A 20697-nucleotide genomic window follows, 5' to 3' on the forward strand; every position below is an offset into this window, starting at 1 on the left:
GCGCCTTGAAGTCTGGTCCAGCTTGCCCACTTCTTAACTAGCACTTTCCTAGGTAGGTCCTGGGCTATGTTCTGTTCACCCATTATCTTATTTAATTTGTTCATATGATGAAATTTCTCATCTCACCAACCCTTGTTTTCTTGTCAGAATACCAGTAACTGCCTAAAAATTATCAAATGTGAAAGTATTTTTTAAAAATGAGACTGTATATATTAAAGAGCTTTATGATAGCTACTATTAGTCTTGAGAGCAGTTTCATCATAGTATAATGGGAAGGAAAGCAGATGTCAGAAGACCTGGGTTATCACTGATTTCCTGGTTGACCTGGGTTATCACTGGCCCTTCCTGGTTGACCTGGGTTATCACTGACTTCCTGGTTGACCTGGTTATCACTGGCTCTTTCTGGCTGACCTGGGTTATCACTGACTCTTCCTGGTTGGGAGATAATAACTCCATCACTCTCACAGCATTTCATTCATTCACTCACAAAAAAATGACCTCTTCACACTTTGGCCAGCACTTATAATACAATTAGAACCAAATGATTAAAACAAAACATACATTCAAAATAGTGTTCCAGTTCCCAAGGAGTTCACCATATATATATATATATATATATATATATATATATATATATAAAATATATGTATATTATATATATAACAAATGCAGATACACAGTGAAAATTGCCATATTTAGAAGAATCTACTAAGTCCTTCATACTGAAACTCTATCTGCAAAAGTCAAGAAAGATAATGTTTGAGAGGTGTCTAAAGAAAGTTTGAGGTTTGCTTCACTTTACCTCCAGGTGGAGGAACAGTAACATTCATGGTCTCACTTGAGAGAGGCCACAGTGCTGCTAAGGAACTTATGTTGCCTGTTCAGAATTTTTTCTCATTTCTTCAGAGGCAGACTTTTATTCTCCCCAGGATCTTGGCTCCACCACCTCCACCCTCTCACTCTCAAAAGATAACAATGAATTCTAGTTTCTACAACAGTGAGAAGTCATCAGATGAGTACTTTCTTAACTTCCCCTCTCCATGCCTAACAGTGACATTCCATCACAACCATCATCTTCCTCTTCCCCTCCTGCCCCAATATCATCGTTTCTATATTACTCTCCACCTGTATTTCTGTATCTCCTTTGCACTCCTCACCCATGTAGCCTTCCAAGGGCTATGACCCTACAATACATGCCATCTTTCCATTTTCCAACATCTTCATTAAGGACTCCCAGCCATTAGCATTTAATCACATTCAAGTCTCTTCCATTAACAACCCACCTCTCCATATACACAGTTTTCCTGTTCCCCACCTCTTGCACATACAGCACACGCCTTCTTCCCTGAACAGTCTACAGGATTATCTCCACTATTCTTTCTTCCACTCCTCCTTCAAGTCATTGCAGTACCATTTCCGCCCTCCCAATGTTATTGAAACTGCCTTTGTCCAGTTCACCGAAGATATCCTTGTTAAATATCTTCAACTGATCCTCACAACACTGAACACTTCCTTGATTTTCATGATTTTCCCCTGATAATTGCTGTCGAATCTTCAAAATAGTATTTTATGTCATCTCTTCCAAGTACAACTCCCCATGCATGGTTTTAATTATCTTTTACGTGCTAACATCCAAATCTCAGCCTAATTTCCTTGAACTTCAGATACGTGGCATAATTCTTGTTCTGCTTAAGACTATGAACTTTAATGTGGGCCATGTGAAATCATTTACAAGTTTTCTCTTTTTCTTTTTTCTCCTTTTCTTTTTACAAGTTTCTTTCAGAAGGGAAGTGATTGAATCACATCTGTATTCTAAAAAAATGATTCACAGTAATGTAGAAAAATAGGCTCAAGGGATAAGAAATTAGAGGAAAGAGGACCAAAGTATCTGCAAGGCATTCAAAAGAACATGCTAGATAATGGAACGCTATATAAATTCTCCTTACCTTGAACGGAGGACTCGAGTCACTTGGTCGTGCAGAAAAGTCGAAGGAGATAATAAGATCAACTCCTCTCTGAGGTCTCAGGATCAAGGGGTATGGCAGGTTAAACGTGAGGCCACTGTCCACGACATGAATCTTTTTACTTTTGACATCCAGAGGTTCATATATTTGCTCAAATTCATCAGGATCTTTAAAAAGGAAAGAAACAAAAGAATGAATTAAGTGACCATTTAACATCATTTAGAACATTAAAATATTTTTAATGTTAATTTGTGAGCACAATTTCATATGGTTAGGCCCTCAGGGGAGTCAGACAGAACTGGGCATTGGTCCTTCCTGCTTCAGCAACTATAAATGAATTAGTCTTTAACTCAAGAATTTCCACTTTCAGGATAAAGATCAAATAAGGGTGCTGTGAGGATGAAGTGGGACAATGCATGGAAAGTACTTCCTCAGGCCCTGGCATTAACTCTAAGCTGTGATCATGATTCCTTTAACAGTATTACTTCACTTTACCTAGATTTTCACTGGCTTAGAAACACTCCTTCAGACATGATCTTGTTTTAAGTCATAACACACATGTGAGGTAGATGCTATCTATAAACGAAGGATGAAATAAATTCATCTCTATGGTGACAGAACAGGGGAGTGGCAAAGTCTGAATGTATCCCTCATTGCATCTCCCAAGGTGACAGGAGTCCAAGGAAATATTCCAGTCAACACATTCAGCGGACATGTATTTTTCTGCTATGATTTGGGCTCTATTTTAGATGCCGAACAAGATGCAAACTCCACTTTAACAGAGCACATGACTAATAAATTAGTAAACAAATACCCAGTTCAGACACTATTAAATACATTGCAGAAAATGACAGAGGGTCATATACAAGGAGTAACTTCAGTTGGATAATCAGTAGAGACCTCTTTGAGAAGAAGACCTTGAGCTGAGACCACAAGATTAGTAATACAGAACTGGCCAACCAAGGATATAGGGGGATATTTTTTTCCAAGAAGGGGAAAGAGCCAGAGCAAAGGCCCTGAGGCAGAATCAGACTTGGTAGGTCTGAGGAACAGCAAGAAGCCCAGTGTGGCTACAGTATTAGAGGAGAGTAGAATAAGGTGGCAAAGGGATCTGGAAGAAAGCAGGGTCTAAAAGTCATTTGTTTTAATAGAAAATGGCAGCATGCTTCTCTTCATGTTTATGTGTGGTGCTCCTCATTCACTTCCCAGAAAAAAGACATGTGACCAGAATTGAACTGACTGAGCTGAATAAAATGACATGCAATCCTCACACATGTTCCGTTAAGAACGCTGGAACATTTAAGAACAGAGTGAAGATGTTCATACTAGACATGCGTTATGAACTCTGAGAAAGCTAGTCACTTCCATTTGGTAAGCCCTTTCACAGAGGCAGTAGTAAAAATTAGAGGGTAAGACTGAACTGTGTTTATAAAATTCCCTAAACAAGGTAGTTAATACCTATTTTCCAGGAAAATGGTCAGCACATGGTGGGAACCCACCGTGTGTTAGTTTCCTCCATAAATTTCTAAATAAGAAATTTAGAAATCTTATTTAGATTTCTAAATCTAAATAACTCAGAGTTTAGTGTTACAGTTCTTAGGTTCAAGTTTCTGTGACGGATAGAAATTTAGACTCTTGGCTGGTAGCAAGAGTCTGACTATAATTCTCTCATAGTGAATTTTATTATGTTTAAGAGCAAGGGATCCCAAAGAAAGGCAAATCTTTAAATTCTTCCTGTCCCATTAAACCCACAATCCTTCTCATCATTAAAGTATGAAACACATCAATGAAATAATTAGGCTTGATGTTTATTCAGTGTGAATCGAAACAGTTCTAAATTCAATCTAGGCTTAGTTACTTAAGAAAATGTTATTATCCTTTAAGTTTTACAGTTAACAGGGAAGCATGTGATTTTTTTCCTCTTCTGTTTATTAAAATTTCTCATCCCTAGAATACTGAATAACAAGTGAATGTCATAAACATATACTAGTGTGTTTAAGAATGAAGAGGAAAAAAGTTTACAGCTGAGGTGATTTGTACTACCCGAACTGGTAAATGAGAAAAGGTGTGAATGAATGGTCTTAAAAAAACAAATATGCTTTAAAAAAAAAAAGTATGGGGGAGTGGTTTAGACAAGAATAAGGTCATACATTTGAATGTATGACTGAATGGAAAGGTAGGCCATGTTAAAAAAAAAAAGAAGAGTCTTGCTATATCTGAGGTGACTGTGTAGGCCAACAAGGAGAGAAAAGAGAAATTATTTGGTAAATAATTATCTCCAGGTTAATTCTCCTTTCTTATTAAGTATGTGTGGATTGTAATGAGAAAGTATTTTGCTACCAGCCAAGAGTTTAAATTTCTATCCATCACAGAAACTTGAACCTAAGAACTGTAACACTGGAAAAAAAAATACATTCTCAAACATGATTTTAGTATTTACTCCTCTGACATGTTTATTGTTTAAAAATTACATATGGTGGCGTCTTTCAAATAAATAAATAAAATCTTAAAAAAACAAATTACATATGTAGGGGTGCCTGGGTGGCTCAGTGGGTTAAAGCCTCTGCCTTCGGCTCGGGTCATGATCCCAGGGTCCTGGGATCAAGCCCCGCATTGGGCTCTCTGCTCAGCGGAGAGCCTGCTTCCTCCTTTCTCTGTGCCTGCCTCTCTGCCTACTTGTGATCTCTGTCTGTCAAATAAATAAAATTTTTTAAAAAAATGACATATGTAAAAATTTTTTTTAAATACAAGATTACATATGTAAACTTTTTAGAGGTGAACAATTGTGGGTCTTTGTCTTTTATTAGTTTTTAAATATTTGACTAAGAAGCTGGATATTGATTACTTGGGTACCTTTATTTCTCCTAAAAGCAGCTTTATTTATTTTGAGTGTCTCTCATGTATTAGAAATTTCATAGATGAGATTTAGTATCCTTTTAAGACTCTTACAAAGGAGGTATGATTAGTGTCATTTGAAGGAGAAGGAAGCTAAGACCCAAGAGGTCCAGTTTTGCACAGTGAGAGTCAGGATTCCAAGCCAGGCCCAGGTCTGAACTGTCTGCACCGTGTGTCACACAGTTATTTCAGCAACTGCTGGGGTCATAGAACTGAGAAGGTTTAAAATGACTAACTTAAGAAGCAGCGATTACAGTGTAGAGAAGCTAACTACACACGCAGCTGTCCATCATTAAAACCACATTAATACGGGTCTTTAATCACAAGTAAACACAAACGTATTAAAAACACAGTAGTGGCAATATATTTTTTTTATAATGCAGTGATTTCCCCTAATATAATAAAGTATAATGACAGTTCACAAATATTTTTATTTGGCTTCCTACAGTGAGTGCTTTTTTTGAATTTTAGCTAAAAGATTTGCCAAAAATAGGCCATTTCTCTCATATTCTGTTTGCTATCCTCCTTCTTGTCATGAAACTGGTCGTCTCCTTTTCTCCTCTTTTATATCCAAGATGACATCTAAGAGACAAATCATCACCTTGCCAATTCCCAGCTCTGACATGCAGCTAAACACCATGGTTCCAGCCTTCTAAATAAACTGACAGGAAGTAGTATTTCTTCACTGTGTTGCAAACAACAGTTTTGCAAGATATTAACAGATGTTCTATACACAAAATAAGAGTGTCATGATCGAATAGGTTTGAGAAGTAGATGATCAACAGCTTAAAGTAATGCCCAGTTATATTGTGTGTTTCCTACTCTCACTATGCCTTGGGCTAACTCCTCTTTCTAATGTAGATGCTACTTAAAAAAAGAATAAATGAAACAAGATGGGATTGGGAGGGAGACAAACCATAAATGACTCTTAATCTCACAAAACAAACTGGGGGTTGCTGGGGGGAGGTGGGATTGGGAGAGGGGGAGGGGGCTATGGACATTGGGGAGGGTATGTGCTATCGTGAGTGCTGTGAAGTGTGTAAACCTGGCGATTCACAGACCTGTACCCCTGGGGATAAAAATACATTATATGTTTATTAAAAAAAAAAAATTTGGAAGGGGAGGCGAACCATAAGAGACTATGGACTCTGGAAAACAACCTGAGGGTTTTGAAGGGTCAGGGGTGGGAGGTTGGGGGAACAGGTGGTGGGTAATGGGGAGGGCACGTTTTGCATGGAGCACTGGGTGTTGTGCAAAAACAATGAATACTGTTACGCTAAAAAAATAAATAAAATGGGAAAAAAAATGCTGCTTTAATCTTCACAGGAAGTCTGTAAGATAGGTACCACCATTATTTCTATTTTGTAAGTAAACTTGGAGTAAATAGCGAGGACTGTTGCAACCTCTCTGTCCTACGGTTCCAGGTTCCATCTGGACCAGAGGTGTTGGTTTTTAGTTTGGCTCTATTTTTCTATCATTGTTAACTGAGGTTTATGCTAAGTAACTGCTCGAGACTGTCCTGCTAATAAATGTCCCAGCCAGGATTCAAAAGTATGCCAGGCTGCTTTTCAAGTACTGTCTTGAGGTACCGTGAGCAGGGCTGCTTAAATTCATTAGAGTATCCCACTGCATTCTGAAGAAAGGGATGGAGTTAGTTCTTCCAAATTTATTTGAACTTGACCCTGATTTATTGCATGACATCAACTAGAATGTCCGAGAGAGTCTGATAAATCCCACTATGGGAATATCCTCCTACAGTTTAAAGCATACATGGTTTCTAAACCTATAAATGAATTAATCAGATTCTTTGTTAGGTATGGAACATGCTGCGTTTTATAATTATGTACCATTTCCTTAAAAGCAGTTCAGTTATGGATATTTGCAATGGTCATTTTTAAAAAAAATTCATTTATTTATTTGAAAAAGAGAGAGAGAGAGAGAGCATAAGCAGAGGGAGCAGGAGAGGGAGAACAGACTCCCTGCTCAGCAGGGAGCCTGATGCGGGGCTCAACCTGGGACCCTGGGATCATGACAGCCAGAAGCAGAGGCTTAACTGAATGAGCCACCCAGGAGCCCCTGCAATGGTCATTTTATAAATACCTCACACAGATTCAATTTACAACGTACAAAAACGTTTGGATGTTTGTGTATTGAACTCCGGCCTAAATTAACACATGCCTCAATTTTTTTATTCCAGATGGTATTTGTCACAGTAAGTAATATAAACACAAAAGTAAACAGGAAAGAAGCCACATAAATAATGGACAGCTTCTCCGAAATTAAGTTTCTAAAGGTACACAACAATTCTGAAGTAAACAAATGAGAGGAATTCCCTCATCTTATTATTTCTCTTATTTTCAAAAGATTGTCTACAAGGTGAAGTAATAGACACAAAAATGGCACCATTTTTTTCTCATCTCTAGGTTGAGAGATTGTTTTAATTCTAAGATACTCAAATTTTAATCTGTACAAACAAAATCATCATAGGGTAAACTAAAATGTAAGATTTCCCTCATATAATATCTGGATAAGATAAAAATCTCTATTGTGTGGTGGGAGTACAAAAATGGGCAAAATAACCTTACCGTTCTAATTCAATTATGGTATTTATAACTGTATAATAAGTAGAGTTTTTAAAAAACGATTATTTATTTATTTGGGAAAGAGAGAGAAAGAGAGAGAGAGAGAGAGAGTATGAGTGGGGGGAGGGGCAGGAGGAGAGGCAGAGAGGCAGACTCCCTGCTGATCGCAGAACCTGATGCGGGGCTTGACCCCACAACCTTGAGATCATGACCTGGCTCAACCAACTGAGCCGCCCAGGTGCCCCTGTGTAATAAACATAAGTTTTAATGAAGACTTTATGAACCAAGATGATTACATATTATGATAAATCTTTTAACTTCTAGCTCCACACACATGGTTAGTCTAAAACTTAGAAATGATCAGGAGATAGACAGGATCTACCTTCATGAGGACTTGCCTGAGAGAGCACTAATCGATTTAGTAAATCCAGTCTAAGATACAGTCATTTCAAACAATGTTAGTCTGTAAATTATGAATCTGAATGAACTCATCATTGACCTGACTAGACTCTTGATTAGCATCTATATGCCATGCACATTTTTTTTTCCAACTGAATATATACAGAGTGAGTGAAATAGAATTTTTAGGAGATACAACATTAAGAAATAAAATTTTATTTTATTTTTAATTGAAAACAATTTTAGGTTAACACATTCCAAAATAGGTCAATGAAAGAATACACATTCTTTCAATGTAATATCGTATTTTGAGATGATAAAATTTTCTACTTCCTCCTTTTACTTATGAGAACTGTCCACGAGGCTTCTTTCAAAGGGTACCCAATAAAGAAAGGAGTCAGACCAGGTGGCATGGAACTATATTCTCCAAGCATCATCGAGAGGAGAAGTGAGGAATGTAGCCTCACTGATCCACAGTTCCATCAGAATCGGGGTTGCTGGGTGTCAGTTTTACTCTACGTTTCCATTACTCTTAACTAAAATATATAAATCCTTCCATGAATCAAAACTTCAAGGAAAGGTCAGAAACTGATTTCAGTTTTTATGAGGGCTAGGATTACATGTGTACTGTGGATGACTGGATCCTTCATACCAAACGCATGGCAAGTCCTCTGCAAATACTCTGTGAATGTACGAACAGACGAAAGAAGGAAGATGAAAATGAAGTACATTTTGAAAATAGGTGCAAATAATGAAAAGACATTTCTTAAGGTTGCCAAATTTATCTACTACAAATACAAAATGCTATTAAATTGGAATTTCAGACTCATAACAAATAATGGTTTAGTACAAGGAGGTCCCAAATGTTGCAAGGGCCACAGTTACACTACATACACACACATATATATGGTTTGGAATTCAAATTTAAGTAGGCCTGCTGTATTTGATCTAGCAGCCCGAACACCTCTCAGTCTGCATAAAATATTGCAAAACCACCAGGGAGTTGTTAAAATGCGGAGTGCAGGATGCAAGGGGTACAAACCACAGGAGCTATTCTGGGTAATTCTATCAAAGTCCTGACATAAAACAGATGTAATATAGTACACAGAAAGGAAACTTCCATTTGACATCAGCAAAACAATGACTAACAAAAACGGGGCTGTGGGGAAGGGAGCCTAGCAGAAAGGAAAAGCTCCTGAGCAACACTGAGGTCTGTGACCCCATTCTAGCTCAGAGGAGAACTGTAAGCAATGAGAATGACTTTCTTTGATCTCTCTGTTCTTTAGAGTAAAATGACTTTAAAGATTCTTGCTAGTTCTAAATGACCTCTGAGACTATTTTTTAAATGGCTGTCATCATTCATCCATAAAGCCTAAGTTTCTAAGAAAGACACATTTAATGGGTATCATAAAGGCAATAAGCATAATCATGAGCCATAAGACAAATAAGGTCACTGATGAATGGGCAAGGTTTTTTTTTTTTAATTTTGGATGAATTTTAAAATAGATATCAACTCTATCACGAATAGACTTCTATCATTGTTAATATGAAAGGGTGTAGATTGCAGGTATATAATCATACCATACCTTGCATCCTAGACTTTGATGCCGTAAATGTCATGCAAAGTGTAGTGAGTTTCTATTCCTCTTGTTTAAACAACACAGGAAACCTTTGCTTTTTGCAATGTCCCTTAAGCTCAAGCAACAAATGGAAACAGCACTACCAGAAACACCACCAAACCTAAAGCCATGTCCCAATTTTCACAAATATTTTATAGGCATGATGCTTAACCAAAGAGCAGAAGAAAGGGTTTTGGAAAAATCCCACTTAACATTTCCAAAGCATCCTGTTGATGCCCTTAAGCAGAAATGACTGAGAAACAACCTCTAGGCAGTTAACAGAAAAATGTTCGTATGACGAAGGAGGAAGATTTTACATGACAGGATCATTATGAGAAAGATTACTATGCATTGATTAGTTACAAAGGCAAATGAAACTTTTAATCCGAAAAATGCATGGAACTGAAGAATAAAGGGAATCTTTATTCCTTGGAATCTGACAAAGTAACAAACACGACAGTGAGGGTCTTACCAGCTGGCCTTAAGAAAGTTACCTAACATTTCTGAGAACCAGAGGGACAGGCCCAGGAGCTTCATGGACAGAGACTGGTGGAGTAAACTCCACTCGGAACATTGGGTAGCAGGCACTCCCCCGCTGTGGCATACAGTTGGGCTAAGGACCACGTGAACCAGAATCCCATACGTGCCAGTTCTGCTGAGACCTGCCCTTTGCCAAGGAAAACACCCACAGGAGATTCAAAAGAGGAAATGAGACAGAGGCTACATTTCTGCCATTTCCACTGCCAAGCACAGTTGTGGGGGCGTCTGTGGGGGTGATTCTGAAGTGTTTTTGGAATCATTCCTGGAAGCTCAGCCTGGAGCTTGCTCTTCCAAGCCTTGGAACAACTTTGTAAACACCTAATTCTCTACTTTAAACCCCTCTCAGTTAAACAAGGGAGACGGCTTCCTGTTTTCTGAGTGAACCTTGTCCAATACAGAGAGGATCTAAGGTCCCTCCTCAGTGTGTCAGTGAAAACTTTCTATGCTGACATAACTATGCCATTTCCTGTCCAACGAATGTTTTTCTTCCAAAATAGAACAGTACTTTTGAGTAATTTTGAATTAAACAGAAGTTGCTATAAGTGAATGTAAGTGGAGAGATACTGACAATAATCAAAAGGCTTCTCCCCAGAAAGGAATAAAGATCTCCTCAGTTAGCTTCCATGGATTATGTTTTGTGTGCTTACCTGCTACAGCTGTATCCAATTCATCTTCATCCAAGGATTCCTGTGTCATGAAGTCTTTCAGAGGAGACATTGGATAGGATGTATTGAGATTCAAGCCCAACATAAAGTTGTGCACTTTCCCAGCACGTCCTTCTCTGGTGTTGAATAAAGTTGAATCGCTCACCAAAGCCATTATCATACGATGGACCCAACTTGCTTGATTATCACTGTGGTATTCCCTTTTAGCATCTTCATTTTCAGTGCCTAAGGAAAAAGAACCGGAACATTATACAGATTCCCAAGTCCATTTAAAAACAAAAAACATAAAACAAAAAAAACTTCAAATAAATACCCAGTAGGATAATTGTGGGTCATAGGGTAGTTCTATTTTTAACTTTTTGAGGAACCTCCATGCTGTTTTCCAGAATGGCTGCACCAGTTTGCATTCCCCCCAGCAGTGTAGGAGGGTTCCCCTTTCTCCACATCCTCGCCAACACCTGTCGTTTCCTGACTAGTTAATTTTCACCATTCTGACTGGTGTAATGTATCTCATCATGTTTTGATTTGTATTTCCCTGATGCCGAGTGATGTTGAGCAAGTTTTTCATGTGTCTGTTGGCCATTCGAAGGGCACAGGCACCCCAATGTTTATAGCAGCAATGTCCACAATAGCCAGACTATGGAAAAAGACCAGATGCCCATCGACAGATGAATGGATAAAGAAGACGTGGTACATGTATGTATAGAATGGAATGTTACTCAGCCATCAGAAAGAATGAAATCTCGCCATTTGTAATGGCGTGGTTGAAACTAGAGCATATTATGCTAAGTGAAATAAGTCAGAGAAAGACAAATACCATAGGATTTTACTCATACGTGGAATTTTAGAAACAAAAAGATGAACATAGGGGAAGGGAAGGAAAAATAAGATAAAAACAGAGAGGGAGACAAAAAATAGTTAAGAGACTCTTAACTATAGCAAACAAACTGAGGGTTGCTGGAGGGGTGGTGGGTGGGGGGATGGGGTAACTGGGTGATGGACATTAAGGACGGCACGTGATGTAATGAGCACTGAGTGTTATGTGCAACGGATGAATCACTAAATTCTACCTCTGAAACTAATAATATACTATATGTTAACTAAATTGAATTTAAATAAACATTTAAAAAAATCTTTGGCAACTGAATGTTAAGATTAACAGTGAAGCTCTATGGCTTTTGATTCAACAAACATTTGTCTAAATTATTTACAGCAAATATTTCAGTTAATCATTTTTGTTCTTAAGATGTTCTTAATTTACTCTTTACCTATAGTCAGTCTATAGGCTGTGTTCTTGACGTGTTACTTGGTCTATTCTTACACTTCCAGGCAAACTTCTACTTTTTCGGTCCTTCTCTAGTCCTTTTCTTCCTTTTCTCTGGCTACACACACACACACACACACACACACACACACACACACAGGGAAATTCCACATAGCTAATCCTCTCCTCTCCATTACTCAGTTTCCTCCCCTATCCTGTTTACTAAACATCCAGAAATCACGCAAACCGAGACAGACAACTGAAGGATTCAACACACGTTATCTGCTGCTCAGTAAACACTCTGCGAACAGTCATCTCATCCTTGCTTATAAAGTCGGGAATTTAAAACCATGTAATTTAAACACATGCTTTCAACATGTCTTAAAATTCAGCAGTCTTCCAGAAGAGGCAGTTTTAAATGACTTTTCCCTTAAAACCTGTGCCCATATCACCACTGCTGGGAAGCTGCCCCGTGTGGTCATTTAGAACACTGGTTTCAGAGTCAGACTGTCTGGATTTCAATCCTCTCTGCACTGCCTACGAGTTTTGGTAACTCTTCTCCACCTTCATTTCCTCATCAGGACACCTCGCAGTGCTGGTGTGAAGATGAACTGAGATAGTCCGTTCATGTACCTCTCTTAGGAAAATGGCTGGCCTGCCACGGATTGGTTAGAAACATGGGCGAGTAGTGGAGATACAGGAGGCACTGGCAGCAGCAGCCTCACTGGCATCAGTATTACTCATTTATAATCCAAGTCGAGGAACGCTGTGTGGTGGAGGATAATTTCACTTGCCAGCATCCCTCTGTTCAGATTTCTGGGAACTCTGTATAAGTACACATGCATGTATAAAATGGCATTTGTGTGTATTTGAGAAAAAAGAAAGTCTATGTTCAAATTTCATAATTTCTAATATGTGTTAACTAGATATACATACATACAAAAAATCATACTGATTTTTTTAATCTAAAAATAATCTAAAAATTGGTTTAGCTGAGTAAATGAGCAGACCTCTCAGCAGCCGATTCAGATGACTACATCTTCACAAAAAATATATATATGTATTTTTCTACTCCCACACTTCTCTAAAGCCAAATATGACAAAGAAAATCCTTCACAAGAACAAATTGGGCTTTAAAGTGATTGATTTAGGGGCACCTGGGTGACTCAATCGGTTAAGCGACTGACTCTTGGTTTCAGCTCAGGTTGCCATCTCAGGGTCATGACATTGAGACCTATATCAGGTTCCGTGCTTAACTCAGAGTCTGCTTGGGACTCTTTCTCCCTCTCCCTCTGAGCACACACACGCACGCACCCTCCCTCAGATAAATAAATCTTTTTTAAAAAACATAGTGAGTGATTTATATTTTCTGGTTACATAGGACATAAAGAAGATACAAATTATTTTCCAAATATTTGGAGCTTCCTCCTACTCCTCCCCCTTCCTCTCCTCTTCTTTTTTTTTTTCCTTCTTCCTCCTCCTCCTTTTCCTTCTTCTTCACCATCATAAGTATCATCATCATCATCATTGTTATTATTATTAAATAAGCCTCACTTCTGTACCAGAAGATCTACTTTCCTTATGAGATATTTGGAAAAGGCATCATTTGGGGGACAAACCCAGCAGTCAACAGATAAATGATAACTCACTGCTTTTTAGTTATATTACTAAGTTAACTTTTCTTTGCATAGCCTTTTACTTAAAGCTCTTTGTATGCATTTGAAATTTGATAATAACAATCCTGTGAGAGCAGCTAAAATATGCCAGTATAGATTTGAAGAAGCTAAAGTTTAAAATTCCTAAAGACCTTGCTCAAAATCATATGATGAAAAATGGAGAAGTCTCAAGAGAAGGAGGAGACAAGCCCAGACTGGGAGAAAATATTTGCAAAAGACACATCTGATAAAGGACTGTTATCCAAAACACACAAAGAACCCTCAGAATTCAACAATAAGAAAACAAACATCCCGTTTAAAAAATGGGCAAAGAACTTAACAGACATCCCACCAAAGAGGACACATAAATGGCAAGGACGCATATGAAAAGATGCTCCGTGTCATATGTCACCAGGGAAATACAAATTAGAACATCAACGAGATAACACTAACACAACTATTAGAAATACCAAAATCCTAAATACTGACATCACGGAATGCTGGTGAGGATGTGAAGCAAAAGAAACACTCACACATGCTTGTGGGAATGCCAAACAGGACCGCCACTTTATCCAGCATTCATGTTTCTTGGTTTTTACCCAAAGGAGATGAAAACACATCCACACAAAAATCTGAACATGGATGTATATTTATAGCAGCTTTATAATTGCTGAAACTTGGAAGCAAATAAGATGTTCTTCAATAGGTGAATGGATAAATAAGCTGGCACATTCAGACCATGGAATGTTACTTGGTGCTTAAAAAAAAGGTGCTATCAAGCCATGAAAAGACATGGAGGAAACTTGAATGCATATTCCTAAGTGAAAAAGAAGCTGATCTGAAGAAGCTATATACTGTATGATTCCAACAATCTGAGTTCTGGAAAAGGCAAAACTGTGGAGAGAGTAAAAAGATCAACTGGGGGCGCCTGGGTGGCTCAGTGGGTGAAAGCCTCTGCCTTCGGCTCGGGTCATGATCTCAGGGTCCTGGGATCAAGCTCCGCATTGGGCTCTCTGCTCAACAGGGAGCCTGCTTCCCTTCCTCTCTCTCTGCCTGCCTCTCTGTCTACTCGTGATCTCTGTCTGTCAAATAAATAAATAACATCTTTAAAAAAAAAAAAAAAAAAGAGATCAACTGATGCCTGACATTAGGGGAGGGAGGTAGAGTAATAAACAAACAGACCAGAGGGAGGCTTTGGGCAGTGAAACTGCTCTGTATGAAGCTATAATGCTAGACACGTATCATTCTACATTTGTGAAAACCTACAGAATATATTATACCAAGGGTAAACCCTGAAGTTTGAACTTTGGCTGACAAGGATGTGTCAATGTAGTTTCATGGATTGTAATAAATGTACCACTCTGATATAGGATGTTGACAGTGGGGGAGGCTCTGCATGCATGGGTGTAAGAAATATATGGGAACTCCGTTCTTTTTGCTTAATTTTGTTGTGAATCTAAAACTACTCTAAAAAAGTTGAAAATAGAGCTATCCTACAACCCAGCAACTGCACTACTGGGTATTTACCCCAAAGATAACAAATGTAGTGATCCAAAGGGGCATGTGCACCCCAATGTTTATAGGAGCAATACCCACAATAGCCAAACTATGTTAAGAACCTTCATGTTCTATGTTAAGAATCCATTCATCAACAGACGAATGGATAAAGAAGATGTGGTGTGTACAAATACACACACAGTAGAATATTATCTTGCCATTTGCAACAATGTGGATGGAACTAGAGGGTATTATGCTAAGAGAAATAAGTCAATCAGAGAAAGACAATTGTCATTTGATCTCAATGATATGAGGAATTTGAGAAACAAGACAAAGGATCATAGAGGAAGGGAGGCAAAAATGAAACAAGATGAAACCAGAGAGGGGGACAAACAACAAGAGACTCTTAATCACAGGAAACAAACTGAGGGTAGCTGGAGTGGAGGTGGGTGGTAGGGAGGGGTGGCTGGCTGATGGGCATTGGGGAGAGTATGTGCTATGGTGAGTGCTGTGAATTGTGTAAGCCTGATGGTTCACAGACCTGTACCCCTGAAACAAATAATATATTATATGTTAATTTTAAAAAGAAAAAAAAAAGAATATTAAGAACTAATAAGAAATCCCTAAGAACATCTTGAATCTCATTCTCCAATCTAGGCTGGTACTAAAACCAAAGTAGGCATGTTCAAAGGGCCTTTGAATTTCTCAGCCTTAAGATAAACAGGGATGATCAAATGTACTGATGATCCACAGCAATTTTCTTAATAATTAACAAGCCATTATTACACCTACCTGACAGTCCCTCTATCAATACACATTAATTCTAGAAATGTTAGGCATATACTGCTTATCTCCATTGTACCACTAGCACCCTTCACTAAAAGGAACTTCAAAACTAAAAAAAAAAAAAAAAGACCTAAACAACTAAAAAAAATTAAAGTTAAAAATATGAAGGAGGCAGAATGAGGACAGAGTTCTTTCCAGGGCAGGTTCCTTCAAGATTCCTGCCTAATATATGGAATTAGGCCAATCATGGACTGCGTGAAGCAGCAGGCAGTGGGCAAACAGGGGCCGAAGGGGAGACTGGGAGCAGGGGCCAAACCTTGTGCCTGGTTGAAAGTTTTGTCTGCCCAGGAAAGGGTTAATTTTTAAGGTTTTTTGTTTGTTCGTTTGTTTGTTTTTTTACAAGAAACTACAGGCTGGCCAAGCTGTGGGCTTGTGTAGCTGTTTCCCAGAGAAGGTGCCTTTCCTCTAGTTTATACAAACTCATTTTAATTTTAATGTTTGGTTCAGCAAGGATAAAACAGGCTCTTCCAATATCTACACTGTGGTGGGGGGAATTCATGAATTTGGAGCAAGAAAACATTTAACATCTTCTAAAATCTAGATGCTTACATTCACAGGGTCATAGGATGTTTACCCAGTTGTTATATAACATAAAATCACTCCATTTTACCACATAACATTTGCAACAAATATTCCTGATCCTCACCTTAACCCTGACCCGACTTCATCGCTGGTCCTGATCCACACCAAGCTGAAAACTGCCTTGTCAAAATGTGAAAGAACTCACTTACAAATAATTACACATAATGTCTATGATAAAAATTTCTTACTCTTTATAAAAAAAAATTTCTTGATAATTCCATCCCACTTCATCATCGCCGACCTCTTCCTAAGAGATGGATTGGACTGAGAATAATTTTTCACATGACATTTCATCAATAATAACATTTTTACGGGTGAAATTTTATTTTTAAGCCCTGGGAGAATGTTCCCATATCACAATTTTCATGCCAAGAAGCCTAGTGTTCTCATCGGACTTAGAATTCGGTATTTCTACCATCCCAGTTTATTCTCCATTTGTTTCATGGATAATGTTTTGAGGTATTTAAAAAAAAAGCATACGGGATAATTATGTTGGCATATTTTATTAAACACACAGCATCAATTCTCTCTGTGAACCAAAAACGACAATCCTCTATCACTCAGGGGCTGAAGCAGAGACTATCATTAGCATCATGAGGGACAGACTCAGACACAACATGGAGTTCCTTTCCTGATGGACTTCTGCCAGAGAAGATTCTCTTACCTTTGGGTTCTTGTGATTCATCATCGCTATCTGAGCTGTCATTACTCACAATATGCTCTGCTGTAATATTTTCTGTGGGGGAAAAAACCAAAACAGTTGAAGGATCTCAGGTGTCAAGACTTAAAAATTTACTGCACAGAAGTAATCTAACCACCAAAGTGAAATCTACCAAGTTGACTTGTGCAATTTAGATTACTTTAGTACTTAAATTTATTAGTTTTACTAGTATTTTCAAATTTTTCATTGGACAAGAAAACCTCCTAGGACAGGAAAAATTAGTTTAAAACTACTCGTTCATGATTTAAAGGAAAGAACATTTATCTGTTTGTCTTAATGCTGACAGAAAGAAGAATTTGGTTATAGGAAGCTCTTTGTTGTACCAAAAGGTGTATTTTTCTTCAGTTAAATATGTTTAAGCAGTGTTTATGATGGGAAAATGCAGGGTAAAAGCAAAATACACAGAGGGTCCACAGAACAATTCCTTCAAAATGAATGAAAGCTACTAATATAAGGTATCTTTTGATTTTCAATAATACTGAAAATTGTTCATTGAAATGTGCCTTTTGGTGTGCCTTTTGGAGGAATTTATGCTTCCTCATAACATATTAAGAGGGCAATTATAGGGGCGCCTTGTTGGCTCAGTGGGTTAAGCCTCTGCCTTTAGCTTAGGCCCTGATCTTAGGGTTCTGGGATCGAGTCCCTCCTCATACCCCCTGTTCAGCAGGGAGCCTGCTTCTCTCTCTCTACAACTTCCTCCCTGCCTACTTGTGATCTCTGTCAAATAAATAAATAAAGGTAAAGAAAAAAGAGGGCAGTTATAAAAACTAAAATAGAAACCATAAATCCTTAACACTTAAAGACAGAAGTAAAATCCAGATAATAACTAGTTTTTTTTTTTCCAAGTAAAAATTACCTAAACTATGGAGTACACAGACCATTCTTATCATCAGCGTTTATAGAAAAATCAAACTTTCTTTGGACATTTGCATGAAACCACTTTCTGTATAATGACTTTTTTCTTCTATCAGACAGTAGAATTTTTTTATTTTAAAAAACAGGACTCTAAATGTATAATTTTCACTGGCAGAATCATTTTAAGGCTTTAAGCTCAGAGAAATGAACTCTAAATTTATAATTTTCAGTGACAGAATCATTTGGGGACTTTAAAAACTTGGAGAAATCTGTGTGTAACATTTAGTTTCCCCATATTCCTCTGCATATGTTTAGTATACCTACATAAATGTCATATACATGAATGACAGGGTATACAATGGAAGGGTTTTAAAAGCCTGAGGTAGTAGGCTGACTTCAATTTTTAGATTTAACTTTACTGGCATGATTACACATATGGAATTCAAGAAAAGATAATGTCATTTCATCTCGTGACTATTTTACAAAGTAGTTTTGTTGTATAGAAGAGGGGTGGTATTAAATGATCTGCTTGGGGCGCCTGGGTGGCTCAGTGGGCTAAAGCCTCTGCCTTCGGCTCAGGTCATGATCTCAGGGTCCTGGAATTGAGCTCCACATCAGGCTCTCTGCTCGGCAGGGAGCCTGCTTCCCCCTCTCTCTCTCTGCCTGCCTCTCTGCCTACTTGTGGTCTCTCTCTCTCTCTGTCAAAAAAAAAAAAAAAAAAAAAAAAAAGAAAGAAAGAAAGAAAAGAAAAAGAAATGATCCACTCTAGGTATACTATATATTAGGTGTGTCTCTGGTCCTCTATGTAATTGAGCAGAACAAAATTTTCTTCCCGTAAGCATTTTTTTCTTTGGTCTTATTTGATACTCTCATTTAAGAAAATGGTTCACAAAAAAATAAAAAGGATTTCACTTCTCTTTTGTAAAGATATTTTTAAGAGATGCATATCTAAATATCTGAGTATATCTATTTTCCATCGCTGTAGTAGAACATATAGCTCCATCTAGCCAAAAGCAAAGAATGCCCACATTCCAAATTCCTTGAGAATGTAAAGAATTTCATTTAGAGCTGTCAGATTATGGTCCAATTTATCATAATGTCTTTCTTCAGAAGGGAGGAAGCAAAAACAGAAACCACCTGGAACACCCCTTTAAGAGGTAGACTTTGGGCAACTGGCGGGTGAAAGCGTCACCAGGAGTCTTTGGATTCCCCTCAGTCACCTTTTTGGTCTCATTTCTGGAAACCCTTACCTAATCTGAGGTAACACGCATCCTGCTGGCCGGTGGATCTCAAATACACAATATTCCCCCTCAGTCTGACACACAGGGCAAGGAAATGGGCTGCCAAACCACTGGCCCCAAAGGAAACATCTCCCAACAAAGAATATTCTGAAGACTATTTAGTATAAACACTCTCCTTTTCCTTGGCCTTCAGCCATTGTCTCACCCACCTCAGATCTGTTATTTCAGTCCTATTCTCTTCCTGCCATAGGAGGAAAAAAAATAACAAGCCCAAGGTTTATCTGGATTATTCAACCTAGAGGGAGCACAGAGAAGTGATCCTCATGTGATCCATCTGTCCTTTCTTTGCTTCTGAAATCTTCATATGATTTTGAGAAGAGTTAGTTATTTCCATAAAATGAGAGTCATAAACAGGCTATTTATCCATGTGGGGTATAATGTTCACTAAAAAAAGTCAAGTCAGGGACGCCTGGGTGGCTCAGTTGGTTAACTGTCTACCTTCTGCTCAGGTCATGATCCCAGGGTCCTGGGATCGAGTCCTACATTCGGTTCCTTGCTGTGCGGGGAGCCTGCTTCTCTTTCTGCCTGATGCTCTCCAGGCTTGCACTCACTCACTCTTTCTCTCTCTCTCACAAATAAATAAATAAAATCTTAAAAAAAGTCAAGTCAGAGCCTTTTAGCAATAGACTCTTGGCCTCCTAGAATGGGGCTCTGTTGTTAAGGCTGGAGCAGGCTCAAAAGTTCCAGCTACGTTGGCCTCTTGTTAACTGAGTGCTGCTCAGAGGACAGGAGCAAGTTCAAGCACACAGTGCTTTTCTTATTGTTTTTATTTTTATTTTAAAATTGTTGGCTCTAGTGCAATCGTAAGATCACTTCTCACTTCTCCATTACTTACGAAGAACGACCCAAAAATACAAGTGATACCACTGAAGAAAATATTAAGGATGGTGGAAAATTTCTGTGGACTTACTGTCAACATCAAACAGCTAAAATCAATTTTGCAGGAGGAATGATAACAGTCCTTAGAAGTCAATTTGTAGTGTATTAATCAATGTTACAATTGTGGGGTTTTTGTTTCGTTTCGTTTTGGTTTGGTTTGGTTTGGGGGGTTTTTTTGTTTTGTTTTGTGTTTTTTTTTTTGCGTATAAAGCTTAATTAAATCAACTGTCATTGCCTGGAAAAACTAAGGGCAGCTTGCCAAAAAAAAGAAAAATCCTACATTACGTGTTTTAGATGCAAGTATTTTTCAAATGAATTGATTGTTGAAAAAGTCCTTCATGTTATTCTGTGAACTCTATCCTCACATACTTGATACTTCACAGACAGAGAAGGGGTAGGAGGGAGTGTGCTGATAATACACAGGACCCTCCAC

General features: G+C 38.2%; 1 protein-coding gene across 2 annotated transcripts in view; it reads right to left on the bottom strand.

Moving 5' to 3' along the window:
* Positions 1-20697, bottom strand: part of PLA2G4A (phospholipase A2 group IVA) — a 171005-nt gene that overhangs the window by 23837 nt on the left and 126471 nt on the right. For both annotated transcript variants that reach the window (XM_045983484.1, XM_045983485.1), the window contains 3 exons: positions 17173-17244; positions 10647-10889; positions 1947-2131 (listed from right to left, as the gene is read on the bottom strand). In XM_045983484.1, coding sequence (XP_045839440.1) covers positions 1947-2131; positions 10647-10889; positions 17173-17244 — 500 coding nt within the window. The remainder of the gene's footprint in view (positions 1-1946; positions 2132-10646; positions 10890-17172; positions 17245-20697) is intronic.

This window comes from Meles meles, chromosome 17 (genome assembly GCF_922984935.1).
Source record: "Meles meles chromosome 17, mMelMel3.1 paternal haplotype, whole genome shotgun sequence".
NCBI classification, from domain to species: Eukaryota; Metazoa; Chordata; class Mammalia; order Carnivora; family Mustelidae; genus Meles; species Meles meles.